General features: G+C 37.0%; 1 protein-coding gene across 1 annotated transcript; it reads right to left on the reverse strand.

The window, feature by feature from the left end:
* Positions 1–5,339: 5,339 nt before the first annotated feature.
* npffr2a (neuropeptide FF receptor 2a) lies at positions 5,340–18,965 on the reverse strand. The gene is made up of 4 exons (XM_056746249.1): positions 18,814–18,965; positions 17,647–17,984; positions 14,825–14,924; positions 5,340–7,022 (listed from the first exon to the last, which is right to left on the reverse strand). Exons 2-4 carry the CDS (start codon positions 17,975–17,977, stop codon positions 6,185–6,187), a joined length of 1,269 nt encoding a protein of 422 aa, XP_056602227.1. The 5' UTR covers positions 17,978–17,984; positions 18,814–18,965; the 3' UTR covers positions 5,340–6,184.
* Between the last annotated feature and the right edge of the window lie 4,758 nt (positions 18,966–23,723).

Genomic DNA, 23,723 nt, shown 5'->3' on the forward strand with positions numbered 1-23,723 from the left:
GGTTTTAGAATATGGAAAGAGAATTTCAAAGGTAAAATAAGTGCTCGCTTTAGACTTCTTGGGATTTCTACCCCACCAACATTTTCAAAATCTTGTTTAAAAGAAAACTATAGAATAAAATATATATATAAAAAATTCTTCAAAACATATTTTGCGTTCCATAGAAGAGAGAAATTCATACAGGTATTTCAGTGGAATGTGTATGACTTTTAGACTCATTCCTTGTTGACTCAATACATTAATAGTGCATTTAATTACTATGACACAGTGTTTGTAAGATATGGTTGAGCGCCATGAGCCAGTAAAGGATCTGACACATTAAGACTTCCTCCTTGTTAGCACGTGTATCATGTTGGTCCCTCAGTAGACAGTAGACGAATAGAAGATTTCTCAAGTTCATGTGATGCTATATGGTCAACAAGATCTCCACAGTATGTCTTTATTATCCTGATCTGACAATAAGAATCTGTGTTTGGCACATAGCCTACTGCGGAATATAAAGATGCAGATGGTACTCAACCAGAATAAAACTTCTGCCGCCACAGTTACCCCGTGGCGATTTGTTAAACTGCATCTCCTACTCTTCACTGCTAAGTAAAGAAAGACATCAGTTTCGACCAGGACAATATTTCTGCCCGTTTGAAGTTTTAAAAAAATCGACTTTGTCCAATTTGTAGGAAATTTGCTGTGTAGCATCTATAGACACTCCTGAAAAAAAGTCATTAAATGTTTTTGATTGATCCAACAATAAGACCATCAACAAATTTGATGGGGATCACACCTAGAGTTCGAGGCGGTATCTTTGCCTTATGTAACCATATGTCATATGTCACCACAAATTTAACCTGAGGGTACCTGTGCATTTTTCTCAAAGTGCTACTTAGTGGTCCAGAGAAATGAAAAATGCTAATGACCTTTGAAAACCTTGGCCTTGCTAGAATTCTTGAAACTTGCAAAGTCAAACGTATAATGGTTCATGGAGAGCCTGCAAAATGTCCACGGTGGTCAAAATATACAGTATTTTGAAAGTTATGAAAAAATGTTGTCATGGGACTTATATATGGAAATTTGCTGGCTTATGAAACCACTTGGTCTTAGTACCACCTACTTCATGTCCAACTATATAAAAAAAAATCCAACTCTTCCTAGGGCGATTGTTAAATTTGGATGAAACATGTAAAGACACTCAGTACAAAATTCTGTGGAATTTGTGTGGACTGTTTAAACGTTTTGTATACAGTATCATGCAAAATGATGGAAGTCTTCAGCTCCACTACCGATGGAAATCAATTTGACAAGACTCACAAATCATGATCATGGATGTCATGAAGTAATTACGGTATAACGTAAGTCAACAGAGTGCTATGCTATAGAATTTCCATTACATATTTTTTTACTCACTGTTTTGCCATGAGATGTGTCACTGCATGAGGCGCTGCACAGATCAATTGACTTATGATAAAGTATCACAAGAGCGACTCGACAGAATTGCTTTCAAATAACGAATAAGTCAAAAGTCTGTGCAGTGGCACATGAAGTCAAACACTACAGCACTAAATTTCTGCAGCAGAACCTCATCATCACATGTTACATTGGTAATTTTATCTGGATTCAAACATTCGGGAAAACATTTGAAATTAGGACTCTGCTAGTGGTTTTTGTAAAACGAAAAAATCGTACTCATTCATATACTTTAGGACTAGGTTTTAGTTAATTATTAATTACGCTTAATTAATAATAAAAATGATTCAGTACCTATTTTTTGTAGTAACAATGCACAGTGTAACAAAACCTTTTAAAATAAAAAGTGCAACCCTGGACCTTTATCTCTCATTTCATAGTTATGCTTTTATTTACAGCGACCTACTGTGGATTAAAGTTATGCATTTTATCTGTTTGTGTGGTCCGTGAAAGTTGAACTAACATTACCAGAGCCTAGCTCCACCGAGCTACAGATATAATAACCTTTTAATGTTCGCCAATTCATAGTTCATCTTGTTTTAAACACACAGAGGCAAATGAAAAATAGACTTATATTCAAGCCCTTCACATTGATTTATTACCCTGAGCACATGATATTTGTATTACATCATTCAAAAACTCACAAGCTTTATACTTCATTCTGCAAAGACAAATGACAATGGTCACAGAAAACCAACATAACAATATATGTACAGTCATTTTAATTTATTCAGTTTCCTCAAATTGTGTAACTTCGGAACAACAACACTGTTGATGTCTGTTTTAGCAAGGCATCATTTTGGGCAACATATTTCAATGTCATTTTACACATGAAGAAAAGATTGGCACATGCAGCTGAGATCAGTGACTGTGAATCGTACATAAGCACTTAAAGTTGAGACAGTGGAACATTTACAATACTACGACCACATGGAAAAGTCAATGGAAGATGCATCGATTATAAACCACCACCACCACTACCATACTCGCCTGTTTTTTCTATTGCCACTGTTTCATCATGCTACTCTGAACATCAAAGTCAGTTTGAAGGTTGAGCCCATGTTCAAACAGTGCTATGCATTCATTGAGCACTGAACGCACAGTAGGCTGAATCTTTTTTTAGAATGGTCCCAATTTCCCTATGTCATAGGCACCACTGGAGCCAGGCCTTAGAACAGGGAATGCCTGATATATTACGAAACACAGATTTCAGCTCTCCCATTGGATACTATAGAAGCAACTAGCCAGAAATCCAGTATTAATAGATCTGTGATGAATCACATGGAAGCTGGATCAGAAATGTACCATTCTTTATGTTGTAATGCTGTTTACGTTCACACGTATGAAAGGTATCAGGATTCCGGCTAGAATCTTGCGCATGTGAACAATGAAATTGCATTACTTTGTCAATCAGAATATGAAAATATTCTGAAAATGAAAATATTAAATAGCATACAAGACATTGCAATATCTGACATATGCACAAATGAACATGAGTTTTTAAGCAATGTTGGATGTAATTAAGTTACAGTTAAAGAAAAAATAAGAACAAGAAATATAGAAATGTCACAGTACTTTTGATTGACCGAAACAAGCAACTGTAATTTACTTTTATTATTCATATACACCAAAGAACGATGTTATCACAATATAAATATCACTCTGAAGGACATGAGAAAAAAAACACAAGCTCTTAATTATTTTGTATCCATCTATTCAGTGTTTCAAAAAATACCCCGAACACACTTTCATTCAGTCCTTGTAAGCTGTTCAAGACTCAATGTCTGCTTACAAAGTGTTTATAAAATCAGTCAGTCACAATCACATTTTTGAAACAATGCACAATTTTAGTCAACATCAGCATGTAGCCAACAATAATTGAACAACATTCACAAAGCCTTAGTTTACAGCGTTGTTTTTGATTAAAAAAAATTGTTATCGCGCAAATTCTGTATATTAATAATGTGTGACACAGACATTTATTGGCGGTTTCCTGGACATGGGTTAATCCTAGCCTTAAGTTTCTTGATCGAAAACCACTTGAAAAGATATATCTTAAAATATATGAGTGTGATTGTTTTGTGTCAAGATATACACCTGTAATGTTTTTTTTTACTAAATTACCATTTTAAACATGATTTAACTATCCTAATTTAACAATGGCCTAGTCCTGGTTTAAAATAATCCCTGTCCGGGAAATTGCGGCTTAGTGTTCACCTATTATCATAAGTATATTTTTGTGTTTTGACTGTTCTGACATTACCTTGTCTTATTTATCACGTCATAACAAAGAAATGCTTTAATCATGTTGAGACTGCACTGATTATGTATTGTCAGCTAGCATTATAACGTATCTTCAACTTGTTTGACAATCACCAACACACTCAATGCCTTTACTGTTGACAACAGATTTCAGATTTATTTGCAGTCAAGTTTTGTGTACGCTGGTTTATGGAATGTAGAAATAATCATTGTAAAGGATGTTCTCTATTTGAAAGAGGCTGCTGACATACACAGTGATTTTGGGCCAATAATGCATTATTTAATTAATGACAAAACATAAATAATGCAGAATACAAATCTAAGAATGGTATATTCATATTCTTAAATATAAATATAAATACATATACATATTACCTTAGCTGGGCTAATTGATTTGGTCTGTACTCTAAATATGAGCCAGTCCTAAAAAAACGATTTAATAAAAACATTTCAAATAAGATGCTAAAATTGCTCATCCTGTATTAAGCCATGAGTCACGACTTGCCTGTCAACAGTGCCTATTTAGTGTCTAAGCACTTGGCCTGCCCAGTCACAAAGTGGTATTAGGATAATAGGCCTATTTCTATTCCACCAGAACTAATAAGAGGAGCAAAATGTGGTAACCTGTCAAAAATTGTTCTCTACGAGGCTGAGACGTAACACCATCTTATCTGCATATCCCTGTAGATCCTACAAGTTACTTCGTTTCTTTTTCTGAGATTAAACCTGTAACAATGTGCAATGGCTTTTGTAAAGAGACAGCAAACCTAAAACCCGTAAGCACTGTTTCTTCTTTTTAACATTTTTGGTTTCAAAGGTATAGCAACCAGCCCCTTAACTTTAGAGAGAGGATCAAAAAATTGGTCAAAAATAACCAAATTATGAATTATAAAAATCTGAATAATTTATAGGTAGATCTCAGGAAAAATAATAAAACAAAAACTATGTCACATTATAAGGGAAATTTCCCTATAATATCCCCATCTTTTACAGTGTACTGTTCCTATTTTGATTGCACACGAGTTCCCATATTCAAGTCCAACAACTCGAGTGTCTTTACTGTCCACACTTGTGGCATTCCAAGCTAGGGGTCATGCTTGAAATGCACAATAGTTAATCCTACTTTGGCTTCTTATAGACTATTTTCATTTTGGGATAGTTAACCCAAATATAAAAATTCTCTCTTTATTTACTCACCTTGATTGGAGTTGTTCCAAACCTTTACAAATTTCTATGTTCTGATGACTCAGAGAAATATATTTGGAAGAATGCTTGTATAACCAAACAGTTATTGGACACCACTGACAGTAGAAACAGTTAGGTGATTTTTTGTTCTGTTGAACACAAAAAGAGATATTTTCAAGAATGAAGAAAAGCAAACAGTTCTGGGGCATTGTCATGGGAGTCAATTGTCATGATCAATGCTAGATCTAATTACAAGCATTCTTCCAAATATCTTTCTCTGTGTTCTTTCAAACAAAGAAATCCACACAGAGTTTGGAACAACTAGAGAGTGAGTAATTCAGAACAGAATTATCTTTTTAGGGTGAACTATCCCTTTAAGGGAGCTGAAATTGACAAAATACCTTGTAATATTATAATATTGCTGTCAAGAATTTGACACTATATACAATGGAGCGTCACAGCACTTTTGTGGTTTACTGGTTAAACCAGTCCATAGTTCAATAATCCAATCCCTCAGCAAGATTGAAAACATTAGTATTTAAGAGAGAAGACATGTTTGACATTTATAAGTGAGTGAATCAGACTTCTATGTGTCAAAACATATACATATACTGTATGTCAAACAGTTAATCTAACAGCTCTTTCTGCCGACACTGAAGTATAGACAGTATGAGGTGGAAATCAAAACTGTTGAGTTGTTATTCATGGAGCAGAGTCTTTAAAAAAATTATATTGCTATTATTAACAACCCTATTTTTTCAACAAATAGGAGTAATAATAATGTGGTAGGAAATTTTGTATGTATATTTTATTAATATTCCCAATTTTTAATCCAGAAACAATTAATATACTATAGGCCTATCTGGATTATGGCAGTTTTGCTGCTGATTTAATAAATAAAATAAATTAAAAACTATAAAATATTTATATTTATATCAATACACAGTAGTTGTGGATAAACATACAGTAGATAAACATAAATTATTAACTATACATTATTTTACTGGTTGCTTAAAAGCCTGTTATTTCACAGGGTTTCTGTTTTCATTCTTTTTTCATTTTCTTCACAAAAAGTTATGGTTTTTAAAACTTCAGTGTAGATATACTGCCAGGTATACACCTCAACAAATACATACATCTAAGCTGCAAAAGACAGACAATTTATGAGAAACAATGACATGTGTAGATAAATAATATTCTGTATGCAAGATGTACTGGGCCTTTTGTGTAAATCATTATGTAAACAAAAATGGTCATTGCTTGACTGTTCACCTCTTTAAAGAGAAGCTCCTTCCAAACTGCATTCTGATACCTTCTCTAAATCTTCCATCACTAAATCTTGCTCGTTGACATGATTCATTCTCCTTGAGCTGTTCTCCAGGCTATTCAAAGAGATGGGCTCCGTTGAGGGTTGGATGTTAACCGGCCTCACAGAATTACCTTGCATCCTGTGAGAATAGGTCCGATGTTGACCGCCAACAGGGCACAGCCCGAACTTAAAGATGGCTTGAAATCCCCGGCGAAAGTTTTCATTGAAGAAACCGTAAATTATTGGGTTAACGCTGCTATTGAAAAAGGCAAGCCAGTGAGCGAAAGGGTAGATGTAGATGTTGATAAGCCTGTACTGGTGTTCGGTAAGTCTAACGTAATCTGTCAGCATCATTAACGTCCACAGAGGCAACCAGGACAGGATGAAGAGCAAGGCCACAATGAGGAGCATTTTGATGACTCTTTGTTTTTTCTTTGACACTGAATGCCGGTTATCATGGCCAGGTTTTGCTCCGGTTGGCATAGCCGTTTTAAACAGAGTGATCCCAATCCTTGCATACATGATCACAATGAGCGAGAGAGGAGCCAGGTAAATATTGGCGAACAGAACCGTGGTGTAAATCTTCCTCATCTCCTGGCTGGGCCAGTTTTCCCTGCACCAGTAGAAAGGGCTCGTTCTATTGCCGTCTCCCAGGAACACACGGATGCTTTGTTCTTTAGTCACCTGAAGCATGACAGCAGACGGGCACATGATTGACACTGCCAGCACCCAAATGATGACTATGATTAGGGTTGCTGTTGATATCGTCAGTTTTTGCTTGAAGGGATACACAATACATCTAAATCTGAAAAATAAGAAAAGGGAACTGACAAATTCATCAAATCCTCACATATTCTGTGCCCAGCATAACTGGCAAGAAATACCGATTCTAATCACACAAATGCAGAGCAAAATATTGACACAAAGTAACAACAGTTACAGCACAAAAATAAATCCAGTTTTTATTGTTGTTTATATGTCTGTGTGGTGTTTTAAATATGCATTAAGATAAAAGAAGAGCAAATTCATCATTGGTGGGTATTTTATTCATAAAAGTTTTCTCAAAAACTCAGGTTAAAATCTTTATCCTATTACATCAACTAAGTTGATGAAAGATAAAGTTTGAGTAATAAAATTCTGCTATACAGGGGCACTTTAAACCCTGATTTTAACTACCGCATGTGACGAGCAAGGCGGGACGAGAGCCGTGAGGGAATGACGCGGGGCTGGTGATGCGAATGATAATGTCAGCTGCGAGTTGCACCGGGTCCGTATTTCTCATGATGGAGATCGGAAGCATAAAAGGACGAGCGGCAGAGTTTACGACAAGAGAGGACCGGGCCCGGACATATGTTAAGTTTGTATTTATATTCTTGTGAACGGCAGTCGACCGTGAGGTGGCTGTGTTATGGTTTGTCTATTTTGATTAAAGTTTGTTTGAATGTTCGCCGGTTCCTGCGTAATTCCCCCGCGGCTCTCGTCCTGCCTTGCTCGTGACACCCCAGAATCAATATTTTGTTCTACAAACCTCAAATATTAATTTCACTGAGATAAAAATGAGCAATGTATATATGTATATGCATCACTAATTAGATTATCTTTATTATGAAAGGATCTTATCTAATGCATTTGACCTTTTAATTTATAGGAACAAATACGGATTAGGATACAAACTAGCCATAGCAATCTGAGGGTATGAATGTATATTCTAATACTACATGAAGCTAAACTTGTTACATGCCTTTTGGTTTATAAACCTCAGCTGACCACAATTACATTTTAAACACAATTAAATGTTATTCCATGTGCAAAAATGTAAGAGGAGATCACTGATTCACCATCTGGTAGAAATAAGCAGGAACAGATGTACTGAATTACCAAACATCACATACACAAATGGGCACATCCACCCAGTGCAACATCTAGAATGAACGTTTTCATTTTACATCATTTAAATGCCCCATGCTGTGGTGGGCATAGAGGTCCATCGGTTCAATCTAAAGGAAAATAAAACATTTTGCACTGATTTCTGTGGCTAGTAATGTAAAATTCTGTTAAATGGCCAACTAAAATGTGTTTTCAACAGACAGACCATATAAGGATGAAATCACTATCAAATTATTTTATAAGCACATGAGGGGTAGGGGTATTGGTGTCAGAAAAGGACGGTGAATTTAATGAGGGGAAGGGGATATGTAAAACATGGACAACATGACTGTTGAGTAAATGAAGGGTGCTGCAATTCTGAGGAATCTTGTGTAGACCTTGTGAAGTCTGCACAAAACAGTCTAACAATAAAGTGACAAATGCTTTTGGACAATTCCTTTGACACACAGAAGACATTTAAAACCAAAATGAACAAAAGTTGAATGAATATTATAGCTTTGAAAAAAAATTAAGTTTGAAAATTACTAGGTGTAACAAAAACTTATTTTAGACCTTGATTTGAGAAAAACCTTTCTCTTGTACATAAATAGTGTGTTCAAATTATATTAATCGGGTTAAAAACTTGAATGATAAATTTACATCTGAATTACACATACACTGTTGCAGTGCGTATGCGGTGCATATTTTTTTACGTCCCCTTGTTAATGGATCAGATCATTTACACAGCATGCGGATGCGGTGCGGTCCGTCCTTCGCAGATGCAGTGCAAATTGTTTAATTATTCTACAGTGTTTATTTTGCGTGAGGAAGGTGATTCTATGCAAACAAGCAGGTGGTCCAGACAGTACAAGACGGCTGTCTCAGTGGATGATACTCGGCTAATTATTGAGGTAGAGAAATGCAAAGTGATTTATGACCCCCAGGACTGTCCTTATAAAGCCTTGAATGCTAAAGAAAAGGAATGGGAGGCAGTTTCATCTGCCACTGGAAGGGATGTTAAGTTATTTTGAAACTCTTTTATTAAGCTAATATAACTTCAAGTATGCATCAAGTGTTTTGAAGTACCATCCGAACATCAAAACTAAATATAAAATATAATTGAAATTGTTCGTTTTTTTAAGCACAATGGCACATGACGGATCTGTATGCACCACATGCACACTGCTCATTGAGTATGTGTGAATCTGACGTTTCGAAGGTAATTTATTTGAACCCCCTGACTACCTTCACGCTAGATCCCATCACCACCCATTTCCACCAGGCCATCTCTCCATCGGTTGTTCCTGCTCTGAAACACATTATCAACTTGTCTCTCACCACTGGTACATTTCCCACAGTCTTCAAAGTGGCCAGCTACTGAAGAAACCCAATCTTAATCCTGCACTGTAAGATAAATACAGACCGGTATCTTTCCTCCCCTTCATCTGCAAAACTCTTGAGCATGTTGTATTTAGCGCTCCTCCTTTCTCACGCAGAACAACCTCCTGGAGAGCGACCAGTCTGGTTTCAAGAGTGGTCCTTCCACCGAGACGGTGCTGCTCTCGGTCATTGAAGCCCTGAGACTGGCAAGAACAGCCTCTAACTCATCTGTACTCATTCTACTGGATCTATCTGCTGGCTCTTACACCGTTAACCACCACATTCTCCTGTCGACCCTTAAGGCTATGGGTGTCTCTGGAATCGTGCTACAATGATACAAAGTCTTATCTCTCAGGTAGGTAATTTAGAGTATCCTGGAGAGGTGAGGTCTCTGAGTCAATCTCAATACAGGGGTGCCTCAGGGCTCAGTGCTTGGATCGTTGCTCATTTCCTTATACATGATATCCCTAGGTTTGTTATTTGGAAACACTGCTTTCCTGTCACTGCTATGTGGATGATACACAACTCCACCTGTCATTTCAGTCTGACAATCCGACTGTTACTGCAGGCATTTCAGTATGTCTGGGGGACATTTCGCTCACCTGCAGCTGAAACTTAGAAAAACAGAACTGCTTGCAATCCCGCCCGACCCGAAGATTCATCCCAAGCTCTCCATTCAACTAGGCTCTACCATTACACCTTCCAGAACGGCAAGAAACCTGGAAGGTAAGGTAAGGGTGGATAAACTTTATTTTCCAACATATGAAAACTTGGAAAATGTGTCTTGGGCCATCACCCATGCTGCAGTCAGCTCACAATTAACACACAATAATCAACAAACACAAATAATAGAAGTAGAAACTCTACAAAACAAAGATAACACACCATTAAATAACTGCAATACAGTTCCATACTGCCACTATTTAACAGATTCATAGACACCAGAATGAGTTTTTAAATCTATTCAGTCCACAACGAGTAACTCTAAACCTCCTCCCAAAGGGCAGCAGCTCATACTGTGTATTCAAAACAGGGTATGAATCACAGACAAACTTATTGGCTTGTTTTATAGTTGCCTGTTCGTAAATAGTCTGCAATCAAGTCTGTTCTTTAACACCAATAATTTTCCAAGCAGTATGAATAATCCAGCCAGTTCAGTTTTCAGCACACAGATTCCAGAGATTCGGATCAAACACCATTTCCTTTGACTTATTGAGATTCAGAGCTAGGTGGTTGTCCTAACACCAATTCACAAACCTTGAAATCTCTGAAAATTACTCAGACAAGTATCATCCGAGAAATGAATGATGTGATTATTAGAATAAAACCTTCTGCAATCATCCGTATAAAAGGAAAGCAAAACCGGTGAACTAACACAGCCTGAGGGGCTCCTGTGCTCAAAGTTCTGAAATCAGATAATCTTCTATCAACACTGACCTGCTGCCTTCGATTAGTTAAAAAAAATAGTAGCATTTTATAATAAAATGATTAACTTCAGCCTCGCAGTTAAAAGATGCGGCTACAGCATATTAAAAGCTGAGCTAAAATCTACAAATAAAAGACGTGCATATAAGCTAGAATCCTCCTAATGCCTATTTATAAAATGTGTCATAGCTATAACAGCATCATCTGTACTCCTATATGCAAATTGAAATGGGTCTGAAATACAGCTCACCTCTGTTTTAAAGGGGCGATGAATTAAGACCTCAGTTTTAACCCGAGCTGTTGTTATATAAGAGGGAATCATATTTAAGACAACATCCTGTAAGTGTAAGAACTGAAAACGCCCTTGTTACTGAAATTACAAGTGTTATTGACACCAGGCCTGGTTAACGTCAGGTCCTGGAATGCACATATGACAGGTTGAACACCACCTCCACAGAAAAATATCAACAACTACTTCTCTTGTTCCGCCCACTGGTCCGCGCGAGCAAGCAATAAACATGCCGTTAAAGATTGCAAAATATTGTGGAGTCAGTTCCTGGTTCTGGAAGAACACAGCCCCTACATAACCTTCCTTCGGATTCCGACATTAGCAATCCGTGGTTAAAGTTTATTTTAAAGAGGTTCCAGCTCACGTGGGTAAAACATTACCGCAGATTATTTTTTGGAAGGGTTTGGCATTATTTCTGGTGCTGGGTCATATCAATAGGGTAACTTGAGTCTCGTGTTTGATTATTTATCATGGAAACTTTGAGATTCACGATCGCAGTGATTTTATGTCTGCTGACAGGTAGGGATATGATTAAACACATTACAACTATAGGCTACACAAACTATATATAAAGCCTTGCCATCACATCCAGGAAATAAGTCAGTCCATTTGAGTGAAATTAAATCACAGGCTTCATTTATCCCATGCAAATGCGCCACATTAAATACAGATGTTGGGAGGTAATTTCTAAATCACACAAGGTTCCCAGATAATACTACTGTAATCCGTGCGAATAGGGATAATGTGTCGCCTAACGTTAAGTGTCTAACCAAATTCACAGAAGGCTTCAACAAGTTTACTATGCAAACTGCTATCCAATCAGAGCAGTGGGCGTTTACTTCAAAGGTTTCATGGCGGAACGCCCAATCAAACCAAACGTTTGTCGAGCCGGCCTCAAAACACGGGTAGAAAATAACCTGTGCCACTGGTCGATAGTCTTTATTCTCCTTACAACTATTTTCGGGATAGGAATAATGATAGAACTATTCCAGATTGAGGGAACATGTGTGTCTATGGACTTCTGGTAAATGGGACCCCAGGCTTCTGCCAGCTCCTCACTGCAAGATTTCAATAGTCACGCAAAGAGATGCCATCTGGCCCAGAAGCCAAGCGAAATCTCTTACGTTCAAACAAACAATAAAACTCTTTCAACTCATTTGCATTTGCCCCCTCATCTATCACATTGATAGATCTTTAAGCTGGAGCCATATTTGTCAATTATTTCAGAGAGTCACATAATTTTTTAGAGTCCATAGTCGAACAATCAATTTCAAATTTCTCATTCCTCATAGCTACCCTTAATTTATATTTAAATTCCTTCTAAGCATCCTTCACAGCTACAAGTCTTCTCTCCCAAATGGCATTTTTTCCGTACTATGCACACTTTAATTTCCTTACATTTATACGATTTCTTATTTGGATATATATATTTTTTTGTTTGTTTTACACATTATCTTTCCAGAAGTGAATGTAGTCCGTAATAGTCCAGACTATGAAAGAGGTTACATGCAGGACATGCAGCCTTTTAAGGTTTCAATGCTTTCACTATTCCACACATTTACAGTTTTAGTTTGTGGTTTACTGCTCTTAAGGAAGGACTTGTAAGTAGGAATTAGATTGACACCTTTATGTTCGGAGGACCCTAGTGCCGGTATAACCTTAACTATGTAAGCATCTTGACATTCCCAAAACAAGTATTTTTGCAATGATTAAAATCCACAAAAATAAAACAAGGTGCTTCATGGGTACGTCTTAATTGTCTATGAACACAGACTTCTGTAAGCTTAGCTGTTTTTGTAGCATCCCCACTGGGTGATACATACACAGTACATAATAAAATGTTCCCAAATGCACGTGGTAGATGAAAAGGCCTAAGGCTCAAAGTTCAATGTCGGATTTACAGACCAGCTCCCTCACGGAAAATTGCGAGCACCACACTTGGTTAACATAAACACAAATACCACCCCATTTGCTCATGTCTCAATTCTCGGTCCCTTTCAGAGCACACCAGAGAAAAGCCTTCTACGACAATGAGCGAGTCAGGCCATTGTCTCAGTGAACACAAGCAGGCATGAATCATGATACTCATGTCGAACATTGGTATTAACTCTGAGCTCCTCAACTTTGCTCTTAGGGAGCGGGTGATGCAAAGAAGCATTGAGGGTAATCTCTGCCGTACACCACAACGATGTTCCCACTTCCGCATCCGTGCCCAACAGCTTTCCGCCGATGCACTCGCCTGCAAATCCCTCGCAAATCCCTGGTCTCGGGTATAGCGCAGGACCGCCTCTGACATAAAGCCCAGATTCATAGGCATCGAGTTGCATTTTAACAGCCATAGAGGGAATGGTAATCGATGTTCAGCTGAACTTCATGGATCATGTTGACAGCACTACCATGTCATGTAGATTTATCCGCTACAACATTAGGAAGATTAGACCTTTCCTGTCCAAACATGCTACGCAAGAGTGGTCTTCAATGAACCGAAGAGAGCACACATCACTCCTCTCTTCATTAAGTTACATTGGCTCCCTATAGTCGCTTGCAACAAAATCAAAGCTCTGCCCACAAGACCACCCGAGTGCGGCACCCCCATCTTCACTCGCTAATACAGACCTAGGGATCAGATCCTGATCCCTACGCTCTGCAAACAAACAAAATGTCTTGTAGTGCAATCAAAAAAGGGAAAAATCACTCTCGCGTATCTTCTCTGGATCTGTTCCACATTTGTGGAATGACCTGGCCACTGCTACAAGATCAGCAGATTCTTAATCCATCTTTAAGAATAGGCTGAAAACACATCTCTTCCGTCAACACCTGACCGATTAGTAATGACTTCCATCTCTTTTTACACTATTTCTATCCTAAGTAGAAAAAAAGCATAGCTTTGTACACTGTGGTAGGCTATTTGAGACCAGTTTTAATGCGTTTTTTGTTGTCCATATGTTGTACTAATTGCTTCTATTGTTAACCTCATTTGTAAGTCGCTTTGGAAAAAAAGCGTCTGCAAAATAACTTAATGTAAGTGTAACTTAAGACACAGTTAAATATATTAACAAACATAAATTTGATGGACTGGCGCCTATACTGAGTGTGGCTGGTCCGATAAGCTTGGAAGAGCTCCTGTGACCCTGAAGAACATATGCGGGTTCAGAAACAAAAAACGCGTGGCATAAAAACAAGTTTTGCAACATTACTGAACATTTACAACTGAATAAAGGGAAAGAAAATTATGTTCAGGGATTTACTTTTACAGAATTTTTTTTCTTTTTCTGCTTATTGGTTGCTTTAATTGTATTTACATTTACACAAAGACTTAAAAGCAAAGCCTCATAAAGTGTATTCGAAAAACTTGAGCATAACAAATTCCAGAGTCAATCACTTGTGAAATCATTCAAACATAATGGAACAGAAAGCATTTAACTAAATGAAATTACCTAACAACTTAGATAAAATGATTTTACACCTGATTTAAAGAAATGTACAAAATATTTACTTTAAATATAACAAATATCATTAAATGTTCATGAACAAATGTGATTTGATTATTTTAGGATAGTGTAGCAGCCTTCATTCTGTGTCATAGGATCTTCTGACAGGATAATATTAATGCCTTAAGCTGAGATACCAACTGATATCAACATTACCTGTCAACTGCTATGGCAACCAAGGTGAAAACGGAAGCTGAGACGGATATGCCCTGGACCATCCCACTCATTTTGCAGACCATGTTTCCAAATGGCCAGCCTGCGTAGAAGAGAGAGGTCGTATGCCACATATATTAATGATCATAATACTCACAAATCGAATTACACTGTAAAATAGCGTTTTATTTGACAAATACTGTAAGAATGTTAAATTACAGAAATAGACCACAAATGAACAAGTTGGGTGAGAATTTTCTGTAGCCCATGCCACTGCTGCAAACTTGTGATTTTTGACTAACTTGTAAGAATAGTCTTTAAGTACTTTTCAATACGTTTTATTCTATATTTGTAAAACCCAGTGAAAACCAAAACAAGTGACTAATAATAATTAAAAACAATCACAAAATCACAAAATATGGAGTTGCAAGGATTTGGACAGCCGGACAGCAGCTAAATATTCAAAAGCTCTTGCAGGGATAGATCACCTTCGAAATGAAAATTCTGTCATCATTTACTCAACCTGTTATCATCATCGTCTTATTTTCTTTATCATGTAAAACACAAAATCATTATTTAAAAAAATGTTGGTAACCAAAAACCGTAGGTTCCCATTGACTTCTATTGGACACAAAACCAATACTAGTCAATGGGGACCAACAGTTTTCTGTTACCAACCTTTTTCAAATTATCTTCTTTCGTGTTTTGAAAAAGAAAGAAAGTCATACAGGTTTGAAATGACAAGAGGTCTTGTAAAAATTTCAGAATTTTCATTTTGAAGGTGAACTATCCCTTTAACTCTAAAGTATGTAACATGTACACATTTTTTGACAAATCCTTTATGCCTCTACCTCACTTGTAGTGCTATTTTACTTGTTTTAATTCTACATTTAAATGAATTCTTTACCTCACACGACAAGAAAAAAACAGATAAAAGTCAAAAAGAGGATCTTTATAAACAACAATTTAACCTGATTCGATAAAATATGCACTGACACCAGTTCAAAAGGTTTAACATTTGCATTGGTCTCAGGTTAATGATGTTGTATACCAAGCAGTTCACAGAATTTTTCTCCTTTTAAAGTAATGCGATCAATGCAGGGATCTATGGCCCAGAGCCACAAAATGCCCTCAGATTTGCCATGGTAATACAGTTTCTACAGTTACCATCAGGTAGGATTTGCAGATTTTTTGTATTGGATGAGGTGAATTGGTTTAGGGAAAGGCTTAACAATATATCACTGTGAGGGTGGGGAATTTGTGCGTGTCTAGTGTCCAGAACTAATCTGGTTTTGTTTTATAGTGACTCGAACAAAACAAGAGACACACTTGCACTTCCTCCAGGCCTTGGGTGACTAACATGAATCATAATTTAAAAGGCTTTTTTCCTGCCCGCCTTGTGTTCACACACATTTCCAATCCCATTAACTTTTCATTCGTTATTAGAGTAATAGTGTACTGTGTGCTCATTTGAGTATTTATTTATTTTTAAACAATAAGAATACAGTAGCGTATTCACAGAAACGTTTACTGTCACACATTTTAAATCGAGGTCTTGTTAATTCTACACGAGTGTGAAGAATGGTTAATATTCCATAGCATTCCATGCATGCAAAAATCACAGTCTATACTGTATATGTCCATTGTGTAAAAAAAGCATAATAAAAAAGCATCCTTTACAAACCAAAAGTCGTATTTTGTAACAGTCTAACCGTACTGTAAAACCGTCTGAACCATATTGTTTCACACAAGGCAGATGTAAAACCTTTATAGCTGTCTTATGCTCAATTTATTATATACATATATTTGTTTTGAAAAAAATTAAAACCGAATGAATAATGTTTGTCACCAATTTTCAATACCAACACTACTTTTTAAGAGGAATTTCTTCTTGCTTTACTTCTTCTTCTAGATTGCTTTGACACCAGACTGCACCTTGACCTTTTGAATTTATAAATGAAATATTTTATATCTTTAAAGAAAGCAAAGCCATTTTTAGCGATTTCCCCATCTTCATCAATGACAAGATGGGTTATAATTAGTTTTTCACCTCAGTAGACAATGGTCCTGATAGTTTGTGTCACAACAGTGCATTACAGCTCTGAAGTAAAGCAGATTTCTTGATACATTTTAGTGATATTATACCATTTTACACAGCTTTGGCTGATTTTTGCACTGGAATCTGGCCTTTCACTGATGGGAACCACAAATTTACATTGAGCTCAACTGAGTGCCAACACTGCTATGACTCTTATGTGTCCGTTAAACTATAGTGAGCACTAATTTTGTCAATGACTTTGTTTCTATGGATACATGCATGACATACAGTATAACACTGAATAGTGTTTCTTACTGCCCTTCTTGCAACTCCTGGTATCTTGTGGTTAAGCAACTTGAAAGATAATAATGGTAATATTAAAATAAAAATGCATGATTTTGTTTAAAACCTGCAGTATGTACAGTTATATTAACACACACACTTTTGACCCAGATGTGTTCAGCTAATTGCAAATAATAGCTTTTATTTCTGGATCTTGGTATTCTGATGCTTGTGATGTGCTATGCTAACATACACATTTTGGAAGATACTACTGCAATTGACCCAATATCACAGTGCATTTTAAAACTACTTATAAGTCTAAAATTTTGGTGGCAGAAGAGCATTTATTTAATGTCAAATGAAGCGTTCTGGGTACTAGAATATTAGTCTTCACTGGTCAGGGTAGCCCTAAGGAGATGTACAAATGTGAGTTTAATATTCAAGCATGCATTAACACATAACTCTGAATCACAAGAAATACCCACTTCTCTCCCACAGCACTGACCTGTAATAATGTTGTCAAGAAGAGTAGTTGGCATGCAAAAAATCCCAACAAGAAGGTCACTGATGGCGAGGTTGAGGATGAAGAGGTTGGTGACAGTGCGCATGTTTTTGCTCCTCAAGACTATGAAGCACACCACTCCATTTCCAACCATGCAGACCAGGAATATGAGCAGGTATGACACTATGAAGATTGCTGCTACTGTTGGCTGATGCAGATAATATCCAACATATGTGATGTTGTTCTGAGGCAAGAAAAATTCACTGGAGCCATTGGTAAAAGTCCAGTTATCATCAACCGCGACGGTAATGTTCAGGTCCAGAGTTTCATTCATTTTATATCTACAGATAAAATAAAAATGAATTGTTTAAAAACATAGGGTCAACGTTTTAGTTTCCCTCCTAAGGAAAAACTAATTAAATTGTCTTTATCCTTATCTCTGCTTTTCCCTTTTTTAACGGTCTGTTTTGCTACAAATGTGTATCTCTTTAGCTCCCTGACTTTAGCTTTGTATATAATTGTGCATACTCTCATCAATTGACAGATGCACTCTACAATTAGCCAATCATAAAGTGGATTGCAATTATACAGATCTCCACTGTGAATCTTTTTCGAAATCACCATATAAAAGCCCACATTTGACAATCAGTACATGTAGTCTTCTTTGCTATTGGCCACTCTGGCGTTTCACATAGTTATTTTGAGATATGCCTGTAATAAACCGAATCATCTAGTCGTCAGAAAGTCTGGATCTCCACTCAAAACAGCCCGTTCTGCTGAGGGAAAGTTTTCTTTTTCATTCAAGAAGAAAGTCCTCACGTGTCCTAACTCATATCACATCCACAAATAATAATAATAATACTTTAGTGTTGCAAACATATTTTACAAACTAATAAAACAACAACAAAACACAACACATTCTGCTGAGACGTTGAAGCCTATGTTTGATGCCTGCGTATGTAATTTGTCCATGATGCTCGTTATTTGCGAGGCTGTGATGTACATATGGTACAGTGTAATATCAAATAATAGTTTCATCCATTCATGTAAACGATTCTCTTGCCTTTCTGTCACAGTATGTACAAAATCAGTTTGCATTAGTAAGATTAAAAAATATAACAAATTAACTAACTTCGCAACCTTTAAAAGATTAATAACAATATTTCTTACCTTTTGTATACCCAGTATCGCTTTTGTACTACATGTTCCCAGGTAAAAACGAACGCGCACACCTCCTAGTTCGCCTGTTCCTACACGGAGAGACATAAGGAGTCTTTGAAAGTCTTTAAAATGAGTAACAATTTAGTTCTTATTTGTAAATAAATTGCACATCTTGTTAAGTTTATCTCCACTGTTCCGCAATTTTGAGTTTCAACAAGTTTTCTGAGCTATCAGAAGCCGCCCTGTGCCACTTGCACTCTGTTCAGCAGACACTGTCAATGAACAATGCGCAGGCATGAGGGGGAAAGAGAGAGAGAGAGAGAGAGAGAGAGAGAGAGAGAGAGAGAGAGAATAGCTACTGCCGGAGTGATGATGCGCTTTTAAGCGTCATAGCGCACGCGGGGATGGACAAGCCATTGGCTTTTGCTCTGGGATATTTACGCCCAATGATAGCTTCTCGGAGACACTGAAAACATCACCGAAAGGTTACACACGACCAAAGTCCTTTTATTTTAATTTTGCATGATGACATTTTGTTTTGACACCCGGGTTATTTACAGCAATCAATTTTAATTTCATTGAAAGTCCTGTTACTGCTCATTTATAGCCCTTTCATGTGCTTTTTGATTTTAAGAATGTCAAAGCCGTCCTGGAGCCCGTTCTCTGTGGACACTTTATATTGACATAGGCGCCATGTAAATGCATCAATAGGGGGCACCATTCTCTAGCATATGAGAACGAAAAGTAAGGAACGAACTGGAGAGTAATGAAGGTGTGAAACTGTCTGAGATTTGAGGGACTGTCTGCAATGCATTGAGAATGCAACGGGCTTCAAAGCAGTTAGAGAAAAGGCAGATTGGTGGCACGTCGGTAGTCTACCTCTCTAGGGATAATGACTGCATATACAATATCACCATAGTAACCTCAACATACTTTACTCCCTACATTCACTATTTTGTATAAACTACAAAATAAATAGATAATAGCCCGATGACACCTTTGAGTATTCCACCATTATTCTGTTTATAGAGCTTGGTGGTATCATATGTTGTTTAATTAAGATCCTGCTTTGTGTTCTGCACCACTCTGAATATAGGGCTGCATTAGTGTTGTCTGCTAAGCAGTGGTTTTATTTTAGGTGGGCTGTTTGTTAGTGAGATGGTGAAACATTTGAAGGCTGCGGTGTTTTAGGAGGACAAAGCAGATTTTAGTCACATTTCTTCTGTGGGCAAAAGCAAACCAAAAGAACCATCATTCCTGTAGGCCTAACTTGTTCATGTTTGGGGATATGTTTATAATTGACAAAAATGCCAAAACAAACAAAAAATGCTTTTTATGTTTACATTTTTTTAAAAGTAAATTAAACTATTGTGTACGATACAAAATGCACTATAAAAATGAAAATATACGCAACTTGCACTTGACTAATATACACAAATATTGACTAATTATGTAAAGTATATGCACCAACCTCTACAGAAAACAAAAAAAATGTTTTTTAAGAATGTTGGTAACCAAAGACCGTTGGTGCCCTTTCACTTCTTTGTACGCACACAAAATCAATGCAAGTGAATGGGTTCCAACATTGTTCGGTTACCAACATTTTTCAAAATATCGTCTATTGAGTTCTGCTAAAGAGAGAAAGTAATACAGCTTTGAAATGACATAATGGCTTCTTTAATCTTTACATGATGTATGTAGTCTTGGATGGATGATAAGTTGTTGTAGTGTTGTGTCGCTGGCCTTTAAAAGGATAGACCGTGCAAATATGCCGCGCAAATACGTGTTTTTCTGTGTCTTTGTTTTGTTATAAATTTCCCATGCATGTAAAATACACGTAAAATAGCAAAAATTTAAGTGTCGGAAGAAAAGATGTATTCTATCCAAAAGCGAATGCTCACCCAGACCTGCCTGAAACACCTCGTGTAACCACACCCCCACAAATCTACGTCAGTTTGGGGTATGAGTTGACTAAGACCGCCTTAATGTATATGTTAGTAAGATGGGCGTACCTGTCAGCACATTTGCTTTGGAACCTGATGTTCCAAATATGGTAAGAGCCGTTACATTTCCGTCACACACTTGCATCATCGACCAATCACCACTGGTTAACTGGCCAATCATAGCACACCTCGCTTTTCAGAGCTATGAGCTTAGTAGCCGCAACTTAATGCGTTACAATTAACTTCTGGGAACAATTGAGAGCCTCAATGAACCGCCATTGCTGTGAAAAAACTGTTTCATTGGAGTCAATGGAGTGGTCGCAACTCTTTCTCTCTCAATGGCTCTATTTGCTTTTTTCATTTGAGTCAAAGTGAGCTGCTCGCAAACGGAATAAAAAATATAATTACCAGAAGTTTATATCACTAGAATGACTTGCATACAGGTATATAACTTGATTCAATTCATTGACTCAATGTGATTTTGCTATTGGACAACTCATTATAAACAACACGTCAAACTGATTAATTAACTGTTCTAAAGGCCATCACCACAGGACTTGCCATTTATGTCTTCTATGAAAATGCATAATTAATTGATTAACCCTTAAATAAAACGACTTACTGAACAGTGTCAGTCATTCTCTCAATAAGGGCTGGTGGGAAATCTGGGTTTTTAAACAACTCAGCAGCTGAATATGTAATAATCACTTCACTTTGGCTTCCAGTTCTAAGAATTGTTTAAATATTTTTAGGGGGGAGGTCATTAAATGAGAAGAGATAGCTGTTCAACACTGAGTAAACATACCTACGCCAGGGTTATTCTGGTGGCCGGTCGCTGGTGTGTTTCATCCGCACAGCGAGACAAACTGAACCATGTAAATATTTGAATGTTTACACAGTTTCAAATAAGTGTTTCATCCATATAACAGAGCTGTAAACATCATTATGATCTTTCACCATATAAACAGACATGACTTATTTTTGTCTTCAAGCCCCGGATGTGAGTTAGCATTCCGGTTCCATTCCGGTACCATTACCCCAAAGTTTTCTTTTTTAACAGGTTCTGGGTAAATTTCCTGAAATAAGGCCTGTGGTTAGCATTTTAATCTATGACATAAAACACACCAGTTATAACCTACTCATGATTTTTTTAAAGCTTTATCGTGTCTTAAAAATGGCGGTTGCTAACAAGTTGCTTAAAGCAAATACATTCTTTTGTGGGAACATGCATTCATTCACAGGATATTTACTTACCTGGAAGCACCTTTTTGAAAGAGTTGTTGGAGGCTTGATGGTGGTGACGTCGATATCTTATAGCATCATGATAGCTTTTTACTTCTGCCGATTGTATTTATGCTTTAAAAGTAACAAATGTTGTGTTCATTTGTAAAGATTATCTTGATAGACACAGGGGTGGTTTCACGGAGAGGGACACATTTAAGCCAGGACTAGGCCTTATTTAAAATAGAACATTTAAGTTGAATTTACAAACATGCCTTACAAAAAACGTTACTTTTGTGCATTTTGTGAGAAAGCAATGGCACTGATGTATTTTAAGATATGTTACTGCTAACTGTTTTCAGTTTAGACAGCTCTAACATTTATTTTACTCTAGGACTAGTCCGGGAAACCACACCATAATGTGTAAACATCACAAAACGTTTTATCACAGAGCTTTTTTTGCAATCTTCCAGGTCTATGGCCCAGCTTGGGGCTGACTTCTGGGTTGGCCTACAAAAATATGTCCTCTCTGAGTTACTTCATTCTCTAATACTCCAATCTCTCTTAATGTGAGCTTCCTTTTGCTCACGCTGCTTCAACACTTTAGACCCCAACCATTAAAGAACTGATGATGACACGCTTATTTTAACAACAGTAATCTAAACACGAACAGCAACAATTGCTTATTTTTAGAAAGATAGTGTAGACAAGCAACTAAATAAATGATACAAAAATACAGCAACGTATTATCTTTACCTGTCAAAATGATTTCCTTATGAACAATGTTCTAATTGGGAAATATTTTTAATGTAACAAAACATAAATAAACATCTATTAATCACAAAAAGTATTTTCGAGACCTCAGCTGGCAAGGAAACATAAAAACTGGACCGTTTGGATACAATTCGAAAATATGCACCGACTAAAGCAATATTTTAACAAGCAGGAATGTCTGCTCAGCTAAAGCAAACTAGCTGGTCATAACATGTTATATTTTAATTTAAAAAACGGACATGTTTGTTGACCTCCTGATTTAGAAACCACCAGATCGATTAAAATCTGATTCTAAAATCTGTCAGTTCCACATGTTTTTTAAATCATTTGTCAGCATGCTAATTATTAGATCTGTTTTTAGTGAAAATGCTGCTGATTGGCGGTTGACCTAACATGACACTAAGCTTTGAGATATGGTTCACGAGCTCGACTTCTAATTCAGTCTTTGCCGTAAATGTTAAATTAAGCTTGACTTGCTGTCCTTGAAGCGAGCTTGAACCCGGAGCTCGAACCACGACGTCCCCCTTAGGTTTGACAGAAGGAAGAATGAAAAGGAGCTGGGGTGGAGGATAGATGCCGGAAGAATCGTAATTGTGAGGGAAACTGCCCTTTATAATAATAATTGATATAACTAAATGATTAGGCACCTCCCGAGCCCGGGTTTAGAACTTCATTTATTGCAGTGTTAAAGTTCTGTTTCATGTGTCACAATGATTTCTTTCAAGCCCTTTAAACTGCTTTGTTTAACGTATTAGTCTTGACGTGTAACCTTTTGTGCTTTGTGAATAATCAACAGGTTAAAGGGGTGATTCGCCGGAAATACGTATTTTTATTTGGTGTGTTATAAGCTGCCCATGCATGTATTAGACACGTAAAATTGCAAAAATGTAATTGTCGGAACAAAAGCTGTAGGCCTATTTAATCTAGAAGCGAATGCTAACCCAGACCTGCCTGTAGCCACACCCCGGCGAATCTACGTCA

Source organism: Triplophysa dalaica, chromosome 4, assembly GCF_015846415.1.
Source record: "Triplophysa dalaica isolate WHDGS20190420 chromosome 4, ASM1584641v1, whole genome shotgun sequence".
NCBI classification, from domain to species: Eukaryota; Metazoa; Chordata; class Actinopteri; order Cypriniformes; family Nemacheilidae; genus Triplophysa; species Triplophysa dalaica.

Excerpts from the sequence above, each read along its gene's own strand:
- npffr2a (XM_056746249.1), bottom strand. The coding sequence starts at position 17,977 with ATGAATGAAACTCTGGACCTGAACATTACCGTCGCGGTTGATGATAAC. Across the intron at positions 14,925-17,646 it reads TCTTGACAACATTATTACAG|GCTGGCCATTTGGAAACATG; the intron begins GTCAGTGCTGTG and ends TCTTCTACGCAG. Across the intron at positions 7,023-14,824 it reads GTTGCCATAGCAGTTGACAG|ATTTAGATGTATTGTGTATC; the intron begins GTAATGTTGATA and ends CTTATTTTTCAG.